Genomic DNA, 22,164 nt, shown 5'->3' on the forward strand with positions numbered 1-22,164 from the left:
AAAAATATTAAATATATAATTTTATTAATTTTTCTTTGGGCCTTTTAATACATATTTTGCCACATCAATCGAATAAATTGTTTAAAATCAATGCATTTGTATAATTTAGAATATAAATAAATAGATATATAAAATTCAAAATCAAAATAAATTATTTTCATATTTTTAAATACAAAACCCAAAAACAAGAAGGTAAAGTAACAGTATTTGATTTTATTGTGAAAACATCAGTTCAACACTGTTTAAAAGCAATAATGGTAATCAGTCACTAGTTTTGGATGTGATTTTAGTTGAGGAGGGTGTGCGGGATGTTAGTAGTCTGTATATTTAATTTTAAAAATTTTAAATGAAGATGATATTTTGTTTTTGGGTAATTAAATAAATATATATATATATATATATTTGTTTGAAAATAAGATAAATCTCCAGCTTAGTGCAGGGTTCGCCTCTGCCGCTCGATACGATGCTCCTCCAGCCCCGCATCCTCCCCCGCTTCTTCTTCATCTCGACCTCAACCCCAACTCGTCTCTATCCCTTCTTCCGCCCCCTCGCCTTCAATTCCACTCTTATCCCCTCCGTCTCCGCCACTCCCGATCTTTCCATCTCCATCCCCCCTTCCTTCTCCGATGACGCGCAGTCGATTTCCGACGATCCTCAGCTCCATCTCCCTCTCGAGAAGCTCTTCATCCCTCCTGATGTTCAGCTTCCCAAAGGCCCGTTCGTGAGCGATGGGAGGGTGCTCAAAGGTTCCAACATCGTGCTTGGGCCCTACGCGCGGGATGCTCAGGTCTCCACCGCTGAGTTCGTGAAGAGCAGTAAAAAGACGGAGGATTGCCCCGCCGATGGGCTTCCGGAGTTCGCCCTCGTCGGGCGATCCAATGTCGGCAAGTCTTCCCTCCTGAACTCTCTCGTCCGGCGCAAGCGCCTTGCGCTCACTTCGAAGAAACCTGGTAGATGAGTGCCTTTTTCAAACTGTGAAACTATTATTTTCTTTGATTCTAGTCATTGGTGTTTATTTGATTAAGAATCTTGTTTTAAATTTTAGGAAAAACGCAGTGCATCAACCATTTTCGGATAAATGACAGTTGGTACCTTGTCGATTTGCCTGGATATGGGTACGAATCTATATACAGTTTAATATCACTTTTTTTGGTTGATTTTGAATTAGTTTCCTGATTTAAAACAAGGATTTTGCTGCTTGTTTTCGTTTTAGAGCATTTTTTTTTTTCTGTTTGTGTGCTCTGAGTTTACCTTTTTTTTGTTCAGATAAAAATAACTCGGTTGTTTTCTTCAAATAGATGTTCTGAAAACAGATGGTGAAGCTTTTATCTTACTTCTCTTAAGCAGTTTTTGGGGTTGGAATGAAGTTAATGAGATGAAACATGACAATATGATCATGCTTGAGAAGAAGCTCATAAACCAACACACTGGCTTCTTTTTGATTGGCGATTTATAGATTGGTCTGTTCTTGATGGAGGCTAGGTCTGATGTCTGTTGCTAAAGTCCTGGTTAGTTGAATGAAGCAGGCCATAAGAAGTGTCTTGCATGCAAAACATAGTGCTTTTGAGCGATGAACTGGGATTAGAAGCTTTCCCATTATGGTTCTTTAGAGATTCATAGTTGTGTTTTTTTTTTTTTTTTTATATTACAAATAGACTGGAAGCATTCAAGCTTGATAAGGTTAGTTTCAATATTTAAGTACTAGTTGATTATTTTTCTTGTTTGAATCATCTTAGCAAAGTGCAATATTCAGAGCTTCTCATCAAATGATCAAATTTTAATTATTGATGTGTATAGATAGTTCTTGCTTCTTGCAAGTACAGGTCTCACATTTGTGAACAATTTACTATTGAGTCTGCCATGATAATTTAATGTGAATATTCTGTTGTGCTATGGTTGGCTTGGTGTCGCAGAGGAGTTTGTCTTTGGAAACTTTGCAATGGTCTGCAGTGTCAGTTAACATCAACCCTTGTCAACAAGATTGAGTACTTGCGATGATGTAGTTATTTTTTCTTCATCAAACTTTGTTCAAGGCAGATTATTGTGTGCTTGATTGGCCTTATGGTCACATTTATGTCATGGCTAAAACTTGGTGAAGTTGGTCCTACCAACCTGATGCTACAATTGTAATTTTTTACAAAAAGTTTCCTTAAACCATGTCTGCAATTATTGCCACGAAGATTTAGTAATCGCTAGAAAAGTGATTAGCGTTTTTTGCTTGTGTTATGCAACTTATATCATTATTCTTTCATCAGCCTGTGAAACTTTTCTGTTGATTTATAACAATAGTCATTACTAATGTGTATATTGAGCAGGTATGCAGCTGCGCCACAGGAAGTTCGAATTGACTGGGATGGTTTTACAAAAGATTACTTTCTCAAACGAGAGTCATTAGTGTCTGTATTTCTCCTTATAGATGCCAGCATCCCTGCAAAGCAGATAGATCTGGAATATGCTAGTTGGCTTGGACAAAATCAGGTAACCTTAATGTTTTGAGTTAAAAAATGTTCTTTTAAGAAGATTTTATACCAGTCTAATCATATGGTTATTGCCTGTGCCTGTTTCTAGAAATAAAAAGCTTTCTGCGGTGATCATATTTTTGGGATTTGCCAAACTAGTTCATGCATCTTGCCCTTATGGGGACTTTGATGAGATATATTCCATAGCATGAAAGCATTATAAACTTAAGTTAGCAAGATGATACCAACAAATAAATAAATAACTAAGCATAATTTGATTGATGCCTAGAGTAGCGGAAACATTCTTATACAAGTAAAAAGAACATATCTTGTCGTGGGCAATGCCGCTCATCATCTGATAGAATCTAGATAGAGTTTTACTTCTTTTTCTTTATTTTTTTAACCTTTTATGTTCTTTGTCTCCTAGGGTGTAGGAATCATCTCCTCTTTTTAGTGAATACTGAAATGCATGAAGGAGCCAGTTTTTGCATTTCGCAAATCACAATTTTAATAATCATCTTAAATTCCTATAGCTTAGAAAAGAGATGCTTATATGAGTTGCTGTCCACACTCATTTTCGCGGGCCAATCATAATTAATTTGTTCCACCTTACGATTTCTTGTTCCCTAATGCTCCATCCATCTTCAACTTGCTCCTTCAGATACCGATGACTCTAGTTTTCACCAAGTGTGACAAACGCAAGAAGAAGAAGAATGGTGGAAAGAGACCGGAAGAGAATGTTGAAGATTTTCAGAACCTCATAAATGAGTTCTTCAAGTCAACACCGCCTTGGATCATGACCAGTAGTGTCACTAATCAGGGCCGGGATGAAATTCTACTGCATATGGCTCAGCTCAGAAACTACTGGCTAAAGCACTAGTATGCAATCAAACCACGTATCTCTTTGCAAGATACTGGCTCATCCAATCTTAGCTGCCTTCCAAATTACAAACTAGCAGCTAGAGGATTATGAAACATAGTGGATGACTTCAGCCCTGGAAAATGAAGAGTCAGTGAACTTCCTTTTAGCCCTAACCAAGTATCTTTCGACGTGCGCGGTGGTTGCCTCCTTGCCTGTTGAGAACAGCCTTGCTATATAGCATCTGGGAGCACCTTTGAATTTTTTTCACGGTACATTACATTAGGGATTTTGGAACTTAAGTCTTTGAAAGCCATCAGATTGAAGGCAAGCAAAAACAGCTCCAAAACTTATCCTGATATTCACCTGATTTTGTGTTTGTACTAATCTTATTGTAAACAGTGTAGATTTGAAGGAAGTCACATTGCTATATTTGGATTAGTTTGAAAGTGTTATGTTTGAACTGTTTTGACTGAATTAATTCAAATATTTGGTTGGAACCAGCGGCTGGAACTCATCTTCAAGTGTTTGGAATTTGGATTGAAGTATCACACTATACCCAAAATTATTCCAATCCGGAAAAATAAAAATCTCCAGTATAGTCTAGTTCTAGTTGTGTGAATTTTAAAATAAAGACCTTGGTTTAAATTTTAAGTGCCACATCATCCTAAACATTATTTGTTCATGTTTTATTTAGTTTGATGACAGGAGAGGAAAATAAGCCAAAAATTTAATGCAAATATCTTGAGTGTTATCATTGTGCCATGACGCTAGGGGTGGCATAATGGGTACTGGTATGATTATATGACACGATACGATTTATAGAGTTTAAAGCGTGTATGGGTCAGTATAAATGGGTTTGTCCGTAAACATGTCAACACGATTAAAATACACTTAAATTAGGCGGTTAAAACACGCTTAAATTAAACGGTTTTGTGTCGTATTCGTGTCAATCCGTGTAAATACACGATGTACACAAATATATGAGTAAAAAGTAATTATAACCCATATGAATATATATTAGATTTTAGATATTTATGTATGTTGGACTTAAATATCTAAATATTGATATATGTTTGTTGGATTTTTAACTAATATATTTTGGATTTAATTCAAATTTGTTTGTCATGAATTTTGTGTAAAAACAGGTTATATGGGTTATGTTATGTTACACGACCCAATTACAGATTAAGCTGGTTAAACGGGCAAATGGGTCAACTCGTGTTATACGCTTCATATATGGGTTGTGTATGTATTTAGAAAGCTAGACATAATTAATAATCATATCGGGTCTGAGTTTAGCATTTGGGTGTTATATTCATATCTTGACACGACACGGTTAGATCCGTTTACACGAATTGCCACCCCCCACATGAGATCATGTTGAACAAAAGGGTTAAATAATATATAAATTTTATATAACGCTAATATTATGTTTTTTTTTCTTATTATTGAATTTGCTACCTTGGAGAGAAAGAATATGCTAAACCAGGCAAGCAATTCATAATGCTATGTGGCACGCAGCCAGAAGAGGAATTCATAATGCTGTCCAACGCCCACACAGCCAAAAGAATTCTTCCAAGGATATCCAGAGTCGGTGAGAAATCCTCCCGGATTACTAAAATGGAGTAAAAACATTATTCTATTTGTTTTTCAGAATGTAATTTAATGAAATAATAAAAATATATTAACAATTATAAAATTTTTATTTATTAATTAAAATAATACAAAGAATAAAATGACCAAAACATCCTCATTAAGTTTCTAACATCTGTTTTTTGGTTCCTATAGAGTCTCCCATGACCAATGCATCCCTACTTACTCTTGATTTTTTTGAATTTACTATTTTACCTATAATATATATATTTTTCTCCTTACTTAGCAGGCTTGCCTGACTAAAGTGCTCAACCAAGCTAGAACCAAACACATCAATATTTATTTTTTGACAATATGGCCTATACCTTGGAAGAGAATAAAACTTTTCACTTTTTTTTACGTAAGAGTTAATGACACTATCACTCATCTATTATGATCACTTACTTATTATGATCTTCAATTGATCAAATATAATTTTCAATCAATCATCTAATTTAGTTATTAATAAAAATAACCTCATATAAACCATTAACCAATCTCCAAAAATAAAATTCAACCTATTAATAAAAATATAAAGATATCCCGATTTAACTCCCAATAATAAAGTTGAAATTCATCTTTTTCCTTTATCAAATTTATTTAATTCTAACTCATAATAATACAATAGAGAACTATTGTATTTCAACTTTAACAAATCTTACCAAAAATAAAAAAAATTGCAAGAAATAGCAACGCAGAGAAGAGAGGAGGGCATTAAAAAAACATAAATTAGGGTAGAAGTATCCATATGGTGATATTTAATATTAATTAAATTTATAGATGATGATCTTTTATTTGGAGAGACTTTTAAAAAATAGATAATAATTTTATTATGGAATTAAATGATCATTTGCAGATTTTAAAAGGGTCTAAATGGTCCTTATATATAATACAAATTAATAATTTAAAATATGTAATTTTAATTAATATCAAACAAATTAAAACCAAGTCTTAAAAAAATAATTAATTTTTCATAAATTTAAATAATTACTATTTGCAATGTTGAGAGTGTCTAGGATTAGGAAGTCATCATTTATCTGTAAATACAAATTAATATTTAATATAGTTTTAATTAAAATTAAAGAAAATTAAAACCCAACCAAACAACACGCTTTAGGTATAAAAGACTCCTCTTTTCTTCAACCGCGCCGCCCTCTTTGCTCTTCTCCTTCTCCTTCTCCTTCTCCTCCGCGAAGGCCTAGCTTCGATCTCTTCTCAGCCGCGATGGGGACGCCGGAGACATCCAGGGAGCCATGCCCTGATCGAATCCTCGACGATGTGGGTGGTGCCTTCGGCATGGGTGCTGTTGGTGGTTCTGCTTTCCACTTCATCAAGGGCCTTTACAACTCCCCCAATGGTGTGCGTCTCGCCGGTGGAGTTCAGGCTGTGCGTATGAACGCTCCCCGGGTCGGCGGTAGCTTTGCCGTCTGGGGTGGTCTCTTCTCCGCCTTCGATTGCAGCATGGTTTATGTCCGTCAGAAAGAAGACCCGTGGAATTCGATCATCGCAGGTGCTGCTACTGGTGGATTCCTGCAGATGCGTCAGGGGCTTGGCCCGGCCTCCCGATCCGCGCTCTTTGGTGGTGTGCTCCTTGCCCTAATCGAGGGCGCTGGCATCATGCTCAACCGCGTCCTTAGTGTACCACAGAACCTCCCTCCGATGGAGGATCCTGCATCTGTTGGGTTTCCTGGGGCTTATGTGCCGCAGGGCATGCCTTCTCCGCCAACGGTAGATGAACCTAGCACTGCATCGTCGTCTTCTTGGTTTGGAGGTTTCTTTGGGGGCGGGAAGAAGAAAGATGAGGTTAAAGATGGGTCTGGAAGCGGGAAAACTGAGATCTTGGAGAGTTTCGATTCTCCTAGCGCTCCTATACCAAACTTCGAGTTCAAGTAGAATAAAAGCGATAGGTATGCTTCGTTTAAAACCCTTTGTTTTGTTTTGTTTTGTTTTTTTTAGTGATCTCCAGTTAAATTTTATGGGTCATGGTACAATAAAATTTGCTATCATGATACTCTCTTATGTTGTTAAATGATTTTGTCACCTGCCATTGAATTATAATACTTATTTGTCACTAATGTTTACTTATCATGGAACCAAATTAGTTTCCAACCTATCTTTATATGTTTGCAAATTGCAATCCTCTTAAGTTGGGATGGGAGAATTGATGATAATTAAGTCTCATCTTCACGAGCTGTTCCATTATATTGTTGGGCAGTGTTCACTTTGCTGCTGACTATGAAGTAATCAAATGTTTATATTATAGATGAGACTCTTGTTTATGAGATCGTGTTTCTATTTGTATTTATGTGATAGTGTTATAAGAGCTGTCATAGTGGGAACTTTATTTTTTGTTCCTTTGTGAATTGAGATTGCTATGAAATAATAAGCAATGGATGCCAATGCTTATTCCATTTATATGATACGTTATATTGTGTTTGGATGGAATATTTTGTGGATGATTGACAATACAAGATGTATGATTTGAAATGTGTCAAATTGAAATTAGTTTCTTCTGTCTTTTAGTGACTGGTTTTGAAAAAAAAAAATTAAGATGATAATAATCTGAGAGAATACCATCTAAGATGTATTTTGTCCTGTTTGTGTAAATCTAAGATCACAAGATGTGTTTTTATGACTTAATGTGGCAATGAGTTGAGTGGAAGAAGGAAAATGAAATTGAGGTTTACTATTTATTCTAGCAATTCCCATTATATGTACAGGACCCTCTGTATTGTCTTATGTTGGAGCTTTTTCACCATTTATTTGCTTGCTAGAAAGCAATGTATGCCGTAATGAGTTAGTTGGATTTTGTTGGTAGACTATTACTCATTGTATTGGTTAATGTCATAAAACTTGAGTAATATTGCAAATTCATGCAACTTGGGTGGAAATTGGACCTTTAAATTAATAATAACTTTTAGTGTTTATTACGAACTTGGTACAAATCTATTGAACAATGCTTTTGATCATGTGGGTCTTGGGTTAGAACACAACAATGTGTACCATTTTTTGTTCGTTGTTGTAAGTTCAAGAGGATGAGTGTTTATTGTTGCCCTCAATTTGTTTTGAATCAACTTAAATTCATATCTTGTTCTTGCATTGAGAATGATGATACGTTGCTTTGCTGTTAGCATATCATTATCCTTATACATCTATGATTCACACTTTAGTATATCTTTGATTTGAAGAAATTTTTACTACTTATGGCCCTTTAATAACTTTGGGAGAGGAAATCTGATAGTTTAAGCACTATTACTAAATCATTTATGAGTTTTTGAGGTGTAAGCTCAACTGGTAAACTTTGAAGTTAGCAACTTAGAAAGATGACTTTTCTTGCTTAACTTGATTTATTTTGTTTTCCTAGGTAACTTTCATGCGGACAGCTGATAGCCGATGATTCTTGAATACACCCAAAATTGTGTTGCGAGACTGTGAAGCCTAAAACTCTATGAAATATATTCGTATTAGATTAAGCGCGCTTCGTGTCTTCTACATAAATTTTCTTCTTTTGAGCTGTTTATTTGTATTTGTCGGATAGAAACTGGTAGGTTATTAGCTTTGCTTACTAGGTTCATCTCTTAAAACTAAAGGTTATGAATGACACAGGAGACTGGATCCTGGACATTGCTTTTGTTGGCTGAGTCAAGAAAAACATTGATACATCTGTCCCAAATTTTGTTAATATCTGTGCTACTGTATGAATGTCCCGACTTAATGATGGTTTGCATTTTATGATATAATGCCATTTTCTAATAATTCTCTAAGTGTTATTTTGATCTGGGGCTTCTACTAACCTTGTGTAACAGCAGTGTGTTGTTACCTATATCTATTTGGATTTGGTTTGGTTTCTTCTTCTGATTTCAAGATTGTACTTTCTTGTTCTATGATTTGGCTGCTTTGCAGACTTTACCAACTAAATGAGTTTTATTTGATGACCGTCAGTCTTGTTACATCTACTGGACTGATTATAATATGTTTGTGTGGTCTTACCTTCCTCTGTTGTTGTTGTTTTTTTTTTTTACCGACAAGCTATTGATCTTTACCTTATTGTATTATGAATTAATTTTTTTATTGGTTTTTCATCTTTTAAAATCCATAAATTTTCTAAAATGAAAGATTGTATTATCTTTAACTATTTTTAATTGTCAATGATTTAGTGAATGTGCATGACTTGAAGAACTTAACTTTATTTCAATTTGAGTGTTAATATGGTTTAACATGCTTCTCATAAATATTATTTATTTTAAAGCAAGTCATTTTACCAGAGTATTTTTTTCATTGATTCATATCTGTGCATATGTATATGCACGTCAATTAAATGTTACTCTTGAATGAAACAGTACATGAAAAAGTTTAACTCTTTTGAAGTAACTCACCTATATGAAATCTACATAAACTGTACTAATTAGATTAGTTTATACATGTGTCTTTGTATCAAATAGATCATTTCATTTGGTTCTGATGCAAGTGCTTGGCTTGCAAAATCTCATGAGAGAAACAATCACACAGTTTTATTTTTATTTTACAAAAACGATAAATATTGTCAAATGGATAGTCAAATACAGAGGTGCATTAGTTATGGTAGTTTAACGACCTTTTAAGAATTTATCATGTAGAACGTGTTAATACACGGGGTAATGAAAGCTTATCACATGTACTCAAGATGATATATTAGAAATTATAACGTTACAATGGCAAATTGCCCTACCATGTAACTTTAAAAGAGTGAAAAATATGACTTCTTTCATAAAAGATCTGTAGTATGACTCAATTGAACAGGGCATAAATAATATTAAAACAGTATGAGATCATAGAATTTCAACCCCACACCTACCACTTAACACTACCCAAGTGTTAGCTATCTTCACTTAATCAATCTAACATATAAATTAAGTTATAAAAATTGGAGTTGCATCCTGTGAAACACACTGTGACGAGGGTGGTCCACCTGCAGCACTAATGTACTGTTTCAATCTTCGCTATCATTGAATTCCATTATAATCATGCACCAATTGAAAGAGCTTGAGTGCATGCAACACATCTAAAATTTTTGTATGCATGACTCTTTAGTTCTAATAAACAAAAGCACTTGTCTTTTTGCTTCTTGATCGGCCATTTCATATGCACTTTGTATGTACCCCATTCCTCACTTTTTCCCTTCTAAATAGCCCACATTTTTCCTTTTGCAAAAGCAATCAAGAACTCTTATCTCTGCTTACATTCCATTCACTACTAGTTCTGTTTTCAAATCTCCAAATTCAGTATCATGCTTCTACCTAACATTGTTCCTTCATTCCTCCATTAATGCACTATTTTATTTCATTTTAAACCTACTGATTCAATAGTCACCATTAAGCCAAGAATGAAAACCACAAGTGGAGGCTCTAATCCATTGTTGCAAACTCTCTAAGTGGAAGCAGCTCCAAGATAACGTTTCTCCTTTTAGTAATGAAGTATTGCATCACAAGAAAAGATTATGAGGAGTTGTGTGTTTCATTATAAAACTTAAGTGAGTGGACTTCCGGGTCTACTCTCTTGAGAATGTCTCAGGAGAAGTGGGGGAAATGATGTTAACTTGGATTCCATCTTCTTTACTTTCCCAGTGGTGGGATGTGTGGGGTTACTTGGAGATGAACAAACTACTACTTTTCTTTTATGCCTTAAACTCAACTATTAAAAGGAAGCCTACTGCATTTCCGTTCATTGTAACTTTAGAATCATTTCCTTTGACAATTTAAGTTGCTTCAAAGTTGGTTGGTATATAGAAAGAGTGCAAGAATTGGAGTGTTGAGATAGCATGCAAGGGCTCACTATGTGAAATGTTTTTCGATACTTTGAAAAGTTAGCAGAATCAATCAGAATGTATCATTGTTTTCTTTGTTTGATGAAATTCTTAGTATTTTGATTAAGAGTAAGCCTTACGTTCTATCAAAAGGCATGCTTTGATTCATAGAGAAAGAGATAGTGCTTAAATGCACTTTGTTCCTCTATTCATCTAGAACTAGACAAGCCTTCTGTCACTCTCTCTGACCATTATTCTATATCTGTTTAAGTCAAACATGATAATGTAGTTTGGTGATGGAAATGCATCCAATTCTTTCAAGCATTATGCTTTTATTACCAAAAAGAATACACGTGAAACCTCGAATGCTTGATTCTGCACTCCCTTTTTTATCTCTTCACATCTCTCACTTTGTAATGGAATAGTTTAGTGCTGCTTTAGTTTATTATTATCAATCTCTTTCTACTGTTAGTTTACTTTAGATGGTAAAGAGTTAATCAAATCTGAACACTCTTTCAGTTCATATCACCGATAGCTTTTATGATTATCATGATGGCACCTTGTCACTTCCCTTGTTGATCTTTTACGTATATATTTTTCGGCTTAATCATGCATTCAGTACTTCAGTGATTACTGGTCTAGATACTTCACTGACGACGGGCTTTGCTTGAAGGAAGTGAGTGCTGTGCCCACACATATTTCTTGGGAAAAAACTTTTTTTTCCACAATTGATTAGTTTTACTTTTGTTGTCAACTTGATTATAATACAATCGATGCTTTAATTGGCGGCGCAAGTACTAATTGAACTTTTGATGAGCTTGAGGCAGACAACCTTACAATGGGTCCTACATATTGTGCTTGTTTCAATTGAAACTATGAGTGATTATGCTGAATTTTTAAACCTTGTTACAATTGTTAGTTCAATCAATCAATCAATAGGAAACAGAGGCAAGGATTTCTGAAATGAATCTTTAAGCAAGAACTTAAGCAGCAAAGAATCTCTTAAGAGTGCATGGGAATAAAAACTTAGAAATTGCAATGAAGATATGCTGACATTTCAGTGACTTAATTTGTGAAATGGCGAAATGGAATATATATATATATATATATATTTATGGTGCTCACAAGAAGGCTTATTAAGGGGCCATGGGAATGTCTAAGCATTCAATGAAACAAGCTATCATGCTTCCACGCGTGAAAACCAATACCATGGTGCTACCTTGGACCCAACTTATATATTCATCTTATTTAATGCCTTATGTGGTGCTTTTATCTTCCTTGTTAGAATATAAATGAAAATCAAATGGTTAGTAAACTAGCAGCACTTGATCTTATTTTGAAAAACGAAGGTGAGACAATCAAAAGATCTCGAGTTTAAGACTCATTAAAAACAATAATGGTAATAAGTCATCAATTGTGGATGTGGGCTCATAAGCCAATACTTTGGTCCTCGGCTGAGGGTGATCGAGCATGTTAGAGATTAATTCTTAATCCATGCATGCACCCTTATTGTATATAGCGCTTGTCGCTTTCATCAATATATATATATATATGAAAAGCAACTCAAAAAGACTCAAGTCGGGGGACTCGCAATCTTGACTATCAAGTGTAGTCTTGACTTTCCGAGCTTGGAGAGATGACTCGCAATCTCATGACAAAAGAGTTAAATTCCCCCTCCCCTGATATTGACGCTCAGGAATTCTTTACCCTTCATCAATCCATGCAAAGATCTCAATCTTTATCAGAGACTTATCTCCAATATATTTCTTATATAGATTGTTGGTTAACATAGAATTTCAACGGATTTTGGATTCTTGAACTTTTATCAGTTGATAAAAATTGTTCTCTGGTGTGTTTAACTTCCTCCACTCCTCACAAGTCACAATTACTACTAGTTCCTTGCAGAAAAAACAAAAGGAGGATTCCTTTCAAAAATTTTCTTTTATAAACCTATCATCTCTTTTCAGAATTATTCACCACAAAGTGTTCTCTTTTTATATGAAAAATCATTATCTAGAACATCTTTTATTTGGCACATTACTTTCTCTGTTTTTGCTCACTTACCAAGCGTATACGTACTATGAAGATAGAGGCATAGTCAGAGATAGAGATGCAGAGCTTCTTTGCTTCTTTCTTATGGAAAGTATAAGAATCTGATACTTTTAGACTACTTGTTTTATATGTATATATGTTTATATATATATATATATATATATATGTTCATGAACATAGAGGCCATTTTTTATTTTTCCAAAATATATCCTAAGTTTTAATGACATCAATGCTTAGCACAAAAACCATGCACTTTGCCAGGCATAATCAATTCTTGTATTTATTAATTGGCAGGGATTTCAACAACAATTGGAGCTGCGCTTCAATTAAGGGACATGAACCTAACTAGTGCTAAAAAAACAGGACATCTTCTAGAAAAAACAAAAGAAAGCTCTTTATCAAAAAGGACATGAAGATGAAGGATTCCCCTTAACCATATGGAACATAACTAGGCTCCCGCCGTCCTACATTTAATATTAACCTGATAACTAGCTCTAGCTCGAGTAGGCCAGTCCAGCAACTAAACTTGAGTGGATCCAACCAGGAATCAATCCCAAGCTTAATTAAGATCAATATAAATATCCCAAGAACTCATCATCTCGTACGTTAGCCTTATATATACACACAAGCACACTGACACACTGCCTCATCTCATCAAAGTACTCAAGGATGAGAAAATAAGTCTCATGGATTCTTGGAGAGAAATTGAGGGAAAACAGGTTCATGATCCTCTGTACTACAATCAAAAAGAGAGAATGAATCCTGGAGCGTGTGTTTGGGTTCCAGGGCCAGTCATAGTTGGAGCTGGACCATCAGGGTTGGCAGTGGCTGCATGCCTTAAGGAAAAGGGTGTGCCTAGTTTGATCCTTGAAAGATCAAACTGTATTGCTTCTCTCTGGCAACTCAAGACTTATGACCGTCTTTCTCTCCATCTCCCCAAAAAGTTCTGCCAACTCCCTCTCCTACCGTTTCCGGTGAGCTTCCCAGAGTATCCAACCAAACAGCAGTTTGTATCTTACCTTGAAAATTATGCGAAGAAGTTCGGCATCGTGCCGGAGTTCAATGAGACAGTTGTCAGTGCTGAGTATGACAATGGGCTTGGATTGTGGAGAGTGAGGACTAGTACAGGGGAGGGAAAGAAGGAGTATGTTTGCCGGTGGCTCATCGTGGCAACCGGAGAGAATGCAGAGGTTGTCACGCCGGAGATCGATGGCATGAAGGAGTTCAAAGGTTCCATTGTGCATACAAGCATGTACGGTAATGGAGACATCTTTGGAGGAAAGAAGGTTCTTGTTGTTGGTTGTGGAAACTCAGGCATGGAAGTCTGTTTGGATCTCTGCAACCACAATGCACGCCCATCTCTAGTAGTAAGAGACACAGTATGTTTCCCCAAACCCTTTAACTTAATTCACTGATGCATGGGTCCCTACAAAATACAAATTAAAATGTAATTCATTCAGCATAGAATACTAAAAGGTGCATGCACCTAAGATAAAGTGTTCTTATTTTATGTAACTTATTATTATTATTATTATTATGAGTTGCAGGTGCACGTCCTGCCCCGGGAGATGCTGGGTTGGTCCACATTTGGCTTGAGCATGAGGCTTCTCCGGTGGATACCAATGAAGGTGGTGGACTTTCTTTTGCTGCTTGTCTCCCGGATCATGCTCGGTGACACGGCACGGCTTGGCCTTCGCCGGCCTTCGCTTGGTCCTCTCGAGCTCAAGGGGCTTACAGGAAAGACTCCGGTGCTCGACGTTGGCACTCTCAGCAAAATAAAATCTGGAGAGATTAAGGTTGGTATCTGATGATGATCATCAGTTGTGGCACAATGATCAGATTGAATATTGTTAATTTTGCTAGCTCATAATTTGGAACTTGTCCATAATTTGTTTGCAGGTGCGCCGGGCGATAAAAAGACTGACAGAATACAGTGTGGAGTTTGTGGATGGCACGATGGAGGATTTTGATGCCATAGTCTTGGCCACGGGTTACAAGAGCAACGTGCCCTCTTGGCTAAAGGTTTGATCTTGCTATCATTCGCAGTGCAAGTTGTTCAAATTCACCAGCTTTTTCCCTTTATACATAGATTCGTTGATAAGAAAAAATAAATAAATATATATATATATATTATATAGTTTTATTTATTATTATTATTTCTTTAATGGCAGGAGAGGGAGTTCTTCTCAGATAAGGATGGGTTTCCAAGAAGGCCATTTCCAGAGAGTTGGAAAGGAGAGAATGGTCTATATGCAGTTGGATTCACAAGAAGAGGGATTAATGGAGCCTCCATTGATGCTACAAAGATTGCTCAAGATGTTGAGAGATGCTGGAAAGCTGAAGCAAAGAAACCATCACAAACATGAGAAGTTGATGAGAACTAGCATTTGGATCAATTTAGAGGTTAATTAGTTGGAGCAGGAGCAGCATATAGCTAGCATTAATCCCTTATTTTACACTCTCACTTAATTAGCATGTGTGTGTATATATATATATATATATAATTGTACTTTATAATGGAGTTGACTAGCGAGAGAGAGAAAGAGAGAGGCAGAGAGATGATTGTGACAAGCCACTAATTGTCTGTGCAAGCACAGATTAATCTTTGGTGATTGTTTTTCCTCCATTGTTAATAAAATATTCCATGTTCCCTCTCAATTGAAGAGGTACTTTTTAGTGCTTAAACGGAGAGTTAGAAAAGAAGAAGAAGAAGAAGTATCTATATATTTGATTAATGTATTAAACATATTGTAAGAAAGGAAAGAAAAAAAAATTAATACATATTATATATATATATTCACTTATGATCTGATGGCCCCTAGATAAGGAACATACCTAAAAGACATGTCAAGATATGAGGAGGAACACCATGATATTCATTGTTTCTCTTCTTTGCTAGTGCACTAATTAATTCATTGGATGCATGTTCCATGGCATGCAAAGAAGCAAACACCCTTTCAGTTTTGCCATCTTGTTGTCTCTCCCAGTAGCACAGAATAAAAAGATAGTGAGATCACTTCACCACGCACTCTCTCTCACACTCCCACTCCCAGGTATGGGGGTGGAATCTACTTGGAATCTTAAGGTGGATTCTAGCTAAATAGCTAGCAAGCTAGCAATCTCATTGATTCCTAACAGCACTATAGGTCCAAGCACGTTCCTCCTTCATTAGATTAGTCCCTTTCTTCAGACCCATGCACGTTGCTCCCCCCATTGTTTCATGGTGTCCATTTCTCATCCATTCAATGGTTATCATCACTTTATGTGTGTTTTTACTCAACAAACTTTTCCTACAAAAAGAGCAGTGGAATCTATGCAACAAGGCAAATTTAGTTTAATTTCTTTTTTAATTTCAACTTTCAAGAATCCACTGAGAATTATTGATGGGTATATATATATATATATCAGTTATAATCTTCTTTCTCTTATAAGAATAAAGGCTTTGATACTTGTGAGCTGTCTCCCTGCTATATTCGCTTCCAAAACTAATGGAGTATCAGTTTGAATCTATGTTTCATGATTTTTCCAAGACTTTAAAGTTAATTTCATGGTGTCAGATCATGAAAGGGCATTTTTGTAATTAGTTTCAATGATAACTGATCAATTGTACGTCTCATCGTATATGGAATTGAATTTCTTTGAAGTCTTCATCTGTTCTGTTGTAACCACCTCACTGGCATGCATTTTTCTTTTGGTCTGATTATGTGACATCAACTTATCAACTATAAGTCTCATTTATGGTCTTAATAATCATTGATTTTTATTAAGTAAACTCTCATGTAGGGGTGTATTTGAGTCGAGCCGTTCGTGAGTAGCTTGGTGTTCGGCTCGATAAAGGCTTATTCGTGTTTAGCTTATATTGTAAGCAGTAGAGCTCGAGCATCGTTTTTAAGTCTCGATTAATAAAGCGAGCCCAAGCTTGAGCGACCAAAAATCTCGACACGTTTTTGGCTCATGAACACGACTCGTGACCAAGCTCATGAACAAGCTTGTTTATAAACTCGATTGTGAGCTCGTTTATATATATATATATATATTACATTATATATATATATATATATATGTATATTAAGGTGTATATGTGACTATGTCATTTGTTGTCGATTTAAGTTACACATATAGAGTCTATAAACTACTATTCGAGGCTAAAGCTCATTAAAAAGTCTCGGGTCAACTAGTTCATTTAAGTTAAATGAGACTTTTATAAGATAAACGAGTCAAGCTTGAACACCACCAAACTCGGCTCATTAAATCTTGTGAAGAACTCATTTATTGTATAATTAAAATCTCGTTTATAGTATCATTTACAATTTTATTTGTAACAATTATTAATATAATCAAACTCAAATCGAGGTTGAGTCACACTGATAATGATTCATTAAATAAGTTTACTAAATAAAAAAATAAAAATATAAAAAAATAGTCAAGTCTTAATCAAGTTAGCTAGCTAAGTCTAAGCTCGAATTTTCTTATGAGTTGAGCTCGAGCATGAAGTCTCGAAAAGAAGCTCGATTAGAGCTCGAGCTCGATTAAAAATAATGTGAACCGAAAGCTGAACAGCAAAAAAATTGAAGCTCAAAGAAAGCTCGGCTCGAGTTCAAGCTCGATTAAATAGTAACGAGCCAAGCTTGAACAAGGCAAACCTCGGCTCGGCTCGTTTACAACCCTACTCTCATGTTAAAATTAATGTTTATTAATGTTAATGGGTGATCATATATCCTAAGTTTTTAAATTATTTATGACATCATTGAAATGCTGGTACAGTGAATGGCTTAGATTTTTATTAAGGATGTTAGAGAAACTCGGAATCTAAAGGAAAAATATCTGCAATTTCATGGTGATTAGTTAAGTTCTGATTGGCTGAAGCTGCTGGCTTCATTTTCAAAACTTAAGCCTTAAGAAATGAGTGTTCAAACCAATTAAGCCAATAAAATGCAAACATAGTTTATCAAATTATTATTATTTTTTTATAGATACGTGGAAAAGCAAGGAACTCAAATTTTATTTTCTTGATTTTATTTTTTTAAATAATGTGAATAAATCATAAATTTTACAGAAAATAGAAAATCCCAAAAACAAACATGAAACAAAATAGACTGCACTTAATATTTATTTATCAAATTATTCTAGTCTTGAAAAATTATGCATTTATAACACTTAATTATTATTATTTTTTATTATTGAGTATATCATAATTTAATCTTTTGTAAAAAAAAAAACTATTATAAAAACTTACTCTTTATTCCAATTTTAATGGACTTTGCTCTTATTAAATATTTTATATTATACTTTTTTATTTAATAATATTAGATTTATCTTTTTTTTTTCAAAAAAAAATATTATAAAATTAAAAGTGATGGAGCTAAAAATACATATAATACACTAAAACAAATGTAAAACGCAACTAAGGCCATCAATTAATTTATAAAATTCAGCAAATGAGAAAAACCTGAGTGAGAGGTCTGAGTGAGAGGTCAGGAGTGTAAATAAAATAATCAAATAAAAGCACGAGGAGGTCCTTAGCTTAAAACAAAAGCCTTGACAATTATTTTGAATATTGAGAAAATTAGTTTAAAAAATAATAATAAAGGAGGAAATTTAGCAACGTTAAGTAGCAGGCCATATTAGTAGGTGTGGTCGGATCATATTGGTCTCAATGCACAGCAATTTGCAAAAACATGGTCCCAAACAAACAGCAAAAATGAGACACGTGTCGTTTCACTATACCTCGTCCCCTACTGGTCCCCACCAGATGCCATGGCCAACGACCACCTATGAAAATCCGACAATGTCCACGTGGCCTTCTTTGTTTAGGTGTTATGAATCTGTGGGGCCCATAGGAGGTGAACCGGTCTGCTGACACATACGAAATGGAGAAGCCGCTTTCCTATTGGACAAGAGGGCACAAGTCAAATGAGTCTCAGCCAATCACTGATGGACACGTTTCCCTCGCAGCACCGCCTCTGTCTCTCCGTTCACCCGATGTGTTAGTAGTGGCCCGCCTATATTTGCCTATCCGATACACTATTCTCACTGAAAAAAAGTCTTCCAACAGCATAATTTCGTATTTGTTTATTTATTTTTAATTCTAAAAAAACCATGTGACCATAGTCTCGACAGGGGAGTGTTAGTACTATATTAACCTAGTATAAATATTATTAGTGTTATTAACTTCTATGATGAAGGTACCAATTGACCAAATAGATTATTAAAAACTGGATCCCAGTTAAAATTTTTAATGAGTGATAAAAATTTGAATCATGAGTGAGGATATATTTTAAGAAATATAAATAGTAATTATGTGCAGGTAATCCGAATTTTTATTTGTGTAGGGACCCTGCTTTTTTTATGATCTAGTCACTCATTTTAATAAAAAAAACATTTATATGCTGAAAGTTAAAGGTTTATTTTACTTCCCCAGAATTTAAATGTTATATAAAATATATATATATATTTTTATAAAATGAATAACTCTCTAATCTTAACCAATATTATAAAAAAAAATTGATTTTTCAACTTTTCAATGTTTAACAACGATAGTTATTATTATTTTTAATCAATATAGATATGGGTTGTTCAATATATATATATATATATATAACCAGTTAATTCAGACTTGGAGAAGGGGCGTTTTTATTAAAATATATTTTTAATAAAATATTGCTTTTTTAAAATGAATTAAAATATATTAGGGAATAAAATGAATTAAAAAAAAAGCAATATATATTAGAGAATTAAAATATCTATAATATATTAGGGAATAAAATGAATGCCACTACTCCCTAGAGTGAGTTATAAGAGCAGGGGCCGAAGAGCGCTGCTTTAATACCATCTCTATCTAAATCTAAATCTAAAAGGGGCCCCTTGCGCATGTATGTAGATTCGATTTTGATCGTTGAAACCATCTTCTAAATAAATTAATCAGAAAAATTAATATAACAAAATGAAAACAAAAATAAAAATAAAAATAAAAATCATGTAATAAAACAGAACAAGAAAATCCCATCATCCTTAAAACAAGAGAAGAGAGCTAGATGAATCCATGGCCAAGTAAAGAGAAAGGATAAGCAACTTGGCTAGGCTCTGCCACCTCAAGCTGTACTTGAAAGGCAGCTGGATTCTTCATGGAACCATCACAGGTAGCAACAGTTGGCTCCAAATAGCAAGAATGACTACTTCCTTCAAACATTAAAGGACTCAAATCAAAATATGGTTCTGCTGCTTGATTCTGCATCACCATCATCATAGGAGGAATATCATGAACATAAGAAGAAGAAGAAGGAGGCGGAGGAGGAGGAGGAGGAGGAGCTGTGATGAGTTTTCTCTTCTTATCTCCACCAGCTACTAAACCCTGTTGTTGCTGTTGATGTTGTTGTTGCTTTTTCTTAGAGTTAATAAGACGAGGGAGAAGGTCAGGGTCCTCAGCCACTTTAGCAAGGAAAGACATCATCTGGTGAGGCCTTCTCTCAGTAGCCTGTAATCTTTTGTTCATTCCTTGCAGCTCCTCCTCAAGTGCTCTTTGTTCTCTCCTCAACCTCCCAAGCTCCTGTAGTAACACATCACCATCATCATCATCTTCTTCATCCTCTTCATTAAACCCCTCCTTTTTCTCAACTCCATGATCATCAACCTTCTTTCTTCTCCTCATAATAAAAGGCAACAGATGTGTTTGTCCTCTCAGAAAAGACTCATGAGCAAACTCCCATCTATCTGGATCCACTTTCCTGAACCCCTGAATGACATGAAACATAAACTATATATTAACAAAAGATATATAGATAGAGTAAACAACAAAAACAAAAAAAATAAAAATAAAGAAGGATATATATATATGCATGCAGACATAGGTATTGAGCTGGCGAATGAAGCTGGAGAAGTTGCAGTGCTTGAAGTAAGAAGGAAGGAGGAACTGGGAGAACTGGGCTGGGTCTAGAACCAAGAAGCTATTGTTCCCTCTCCCCCAAAGGATCAGCTCATCCGTCATTGGGTCGCTCACCATCTGGTATGTCTTCGCCACGAATGGCGCCACCTGTCCTTGCCCTTGCTGCTGACTGCTCGACATAGATAACTCAACAATCCAACAACACCAACACCACCTAGCTCCTCTCTCTCTCTCTCTCTCTCTTTCTCTTTCTTATTGACCTTATCTATCTTCAAACCAAAATGAAGACCTGCTGTCACTGTAGTCCCAATCAAAACCCAGCTTTACCAGTGTGGATATATATATGTTATTTGCTACTTTTATAATAATACTTATAATTTTAAAGAGTCAGAAGAGCAACACAAACTGCAAAACCTGGGAAAATATCCCTCTCTTCATCCCTTTATTTATTTACAGATATTGAGACTTGAGAGAGAGACCTTCCAAAGATTGCAGGCCTTTTGGGGGGACATATTATAGAGAAGGAGCTGGGAAATGTAAATGTGAAGTCAATTAGCATTAGCAACGTGTCTTCTTCATGGTCCTTCTCATAATAATAATAATAATATATATATATATATATATATTATTAGAGTAATCGCACATGGTTTCCTTTTTCTTTTCTTTTTTTCTCTTCATCTCTCGCTCTCGATGGTTGCATCAGTGAAGGAAATCTACAGTAATCTTGTGACAATAATAATGGTTAAGCAACCAACTTAATAGTAGCTTGGATTTGGTCAGGTGTGATTCGGATTTGGAGGTTTTGATCTCGTGAGTGGAATGGAAAGGTTGGGTTTGGTGTTTCCCTCGCAAGATCAAAGCTTCCAATGCCTCACACTTGATGACACGTGTCTAGTGGCTTGTGTATTTGACACGTGGCACGTTTGGACAGGCAATGCTTGGTGAGAAGATATCTCTGTCTGCATGCCCTTGTGCTGAGGTTGTGTCGGTGGGGAGTTATTAGTTTAGTGTTTAAACTTGATTATAACTTGATTATAAGCGGCTTTATTATTTAGTAAGTTTAAGATTTTGAGATCAATGGAGTGATTTAGTTGGGCGGTTAAGTGGGCCCTTTATTAGTGTTAAGATGGTTATAAAATAAGGGGAACATTTGAGGTTAAAACTTGGAAAACAGCTAGCCACACCATTATTATAATTTATAACATTAAATAAAGTGATTAATCTTGAGATCCAAGACTGACTTAAAAAAATATCAATCCCACATTGATGAAATAAAAATATAAAATCAAGTAATAATATGTAGTGAGTTTCAAAAAATGGTGTTTAATCAAGTCATGCTATCTTCTTGGTAGTCAGCCTAAATTGAATCAACCATGCACATGGTTTCACCTTACTTACATAATTAAGAATTTAAACACATGACTTTACCATCTCGAATTACATGAGAAGAATTGAAATTTTATTTCCTTTAATTATAGAGATTAGGATTAATTTT

General features: G+C 35.1%; 4 protein-coding genes across 4 annotated transcripts; 3 read left to right on the top strand and 1 right to left on the bottom strand.

Annotated features, from left to right (window-relative positions):
* Positions 1 to 425: 425 nt before the first annotated feature.
* Positions 426 to 3,821, top strand: LOC120251912 (GTP-binding protein At2g22870). The gene is made up of 4 exons (XM_039260560.1): positions 426 to 950; positions 1,046 to 1,115; positions 2,316 to 2,478; positions 3,121 to 3,821. Exons 1-4 carry the CDS (start codon positions 464 to 466, stop codon positions 3,337 to 3,339), a joined length of 939 nt encoding a protein of 312 aa, XP_039116494.1. The 5' UTR covers positions 426 to 463; the 3' UTR covers positions 3,340 to 3,821.
* A 2,267-nt stretch (positions 3,822 to 6,088) lies between these two features.
* Positions 6,089 to 8,685, top strand: LOC120251846 (mitochondrial import inner membrane translocase subunit TIM17-2-like). The gene is made up of 2 exons (XM_039260501.1): positions 6,089 to 6,860; positions 8,318 to 8,685. The coding sequence occupies exon 1, from the start codon at positions 6,178 to 6,180 to the stop codon at positions 6,844 to 6,846; it is 669 nt and encodes a 222-aa protein (XP_039116435.1). The 5' UTR covers positions 6,089 to 6,177; the 3' UTR covers positions 6,847 to 6,860; positions 8,318 to 8,685.
* A 4,584-nt stretch (positions 8,686 to 13,269) lies between these two features.
* Positions 13,270 to 15,433, top strand: LOC120251173 (indole-3-pyruvate monooxygenase YUCCA6-like). Its single transcript, XM_039259712.1, has 4 exons — positions 13,270 to 14,166; positions 14,335 to 14,583; positions 14,687 to 14,809; positions 14,959 to 15,433. The coding sequence occupies exons 1-4, from the start codon at positions 13,474 to 13,476 to the stop codon at positions 15,151 to 15,153; spliced, it is 1,260 nt and encodes a 419-aa protein (XP_039115646.1). The 5' UTR covers positions 13,270 to 13,473; the 3' UTR covers positions 15,154 to 15,433.
* A 4,314-nt stretch (positions 15,434 to 19,747) lies between these two features.
* Positions 19,748 to 21,192, bottom strand: LOC120251102 (heat stress transcription factor C-1b-like). Its single transcript, XM_039259642.1, has 2 exons — positions 20,631 to 21,192; positions 19,748 to 20,519 (listed from the first exon to the last, which is right to left on the bottom strand). The coding sequence occupies exons 1-2, from the start codon at positions 20,847 to 20,849 to the stop codon at positions 19,818 to 19,820; spliced, it is 921 nt and encodes a 306-aa protein (XP_039115576.1). The 5' UTR covers positions 20,850 to 21,192; the 3' UTR covers positions 19,748 to 19,817.
* Positions 21,193 to 22,164: the final 972 nt, after the last annotated feature.

The sequence above is a fragment of the Dioscorea cayenensis genome, chromosome 20, assembly GCF_009730915.1.
Source record: "Dioscorea cayenensis subsp. rotundata cultivar TDr96_F1 chromosome 20, TDr96_F1_v2_PseudoChromosome.rev07_lg8_w22 25.fasta, whole genome shotgun sequence".
NCBI lineage: Eukaryota > Viridiplantae > Streptophyta > Magnoliopsida > Dioscoreales > Dioscoreaceae > Dioscorea > Dioscorea cayenensis.

Bases quoted from the DNA above. Each gene is read 5' to 3' on its own strand.
- LOC120251912 (XM_039260560.1), top strand. From the start codon at position 464: ATGCTCCTCCAGCCCCGCATCCTCCCCCGCTTCTTCTTCATCTCGACC. The intron at 1,116-2,315 runs GTACGAATCTAT...TATATTGAGCAG, and splicing joins GTCGATTTGCCTGGATATGG to GTATGCAGCTGCGCCACAGG. The intron at 2,479-3,120 runs GTAACCTTAATG...TTGCTCCTTCAG, and splicing joins GTTGGCTTGGACAAAATCAG to ATACCGATGACTCTAGTTTT.
- LOC120251846 (XM_039260501.1), top strand. From the start codon at position 6,178: ATGGGGACGCCGGAGACATCCAGGGAGCCATGCCCTGATCGAATCCTC.
- LOC120251173 (XM_039259712.1), top strand. From the start codon at position 13,474: ATGGATTCTTGGAGAGAAATTGAGGGAAAACAGGTTCATGATCCTCTG. The intron at 14,584-14,686 runs GTTGGTATCTGA...ATTTGTTTGCAG, and splicing joins TAAAATCTGGAGAGATTAAG to GTGCGCCGGGCGATAAAAAG. The intron at 14,810-14,958 runs GTTTGATCTTGC...CTTTAATGGCAG, and splicing joins ACGTGCCCTCTTGGCTAAAG to GAGAGGGAGTTCTTCTCAGA.
- LOC120251102 (XM_039259642.1), bottom strand. From the start codon at position 20,849: ATGTCGAGCAGTCAGCAGCAAGGGCAAGGACAGGTGGCGCCATTCGTG. The intron at 20,520-20,630 runs GTCTGCATGCAT...CATGTCATTCAG, and splicing joins TTCGCCAGCTCAATACCTAT to GGGTTCAGGAAAGTGGATCC.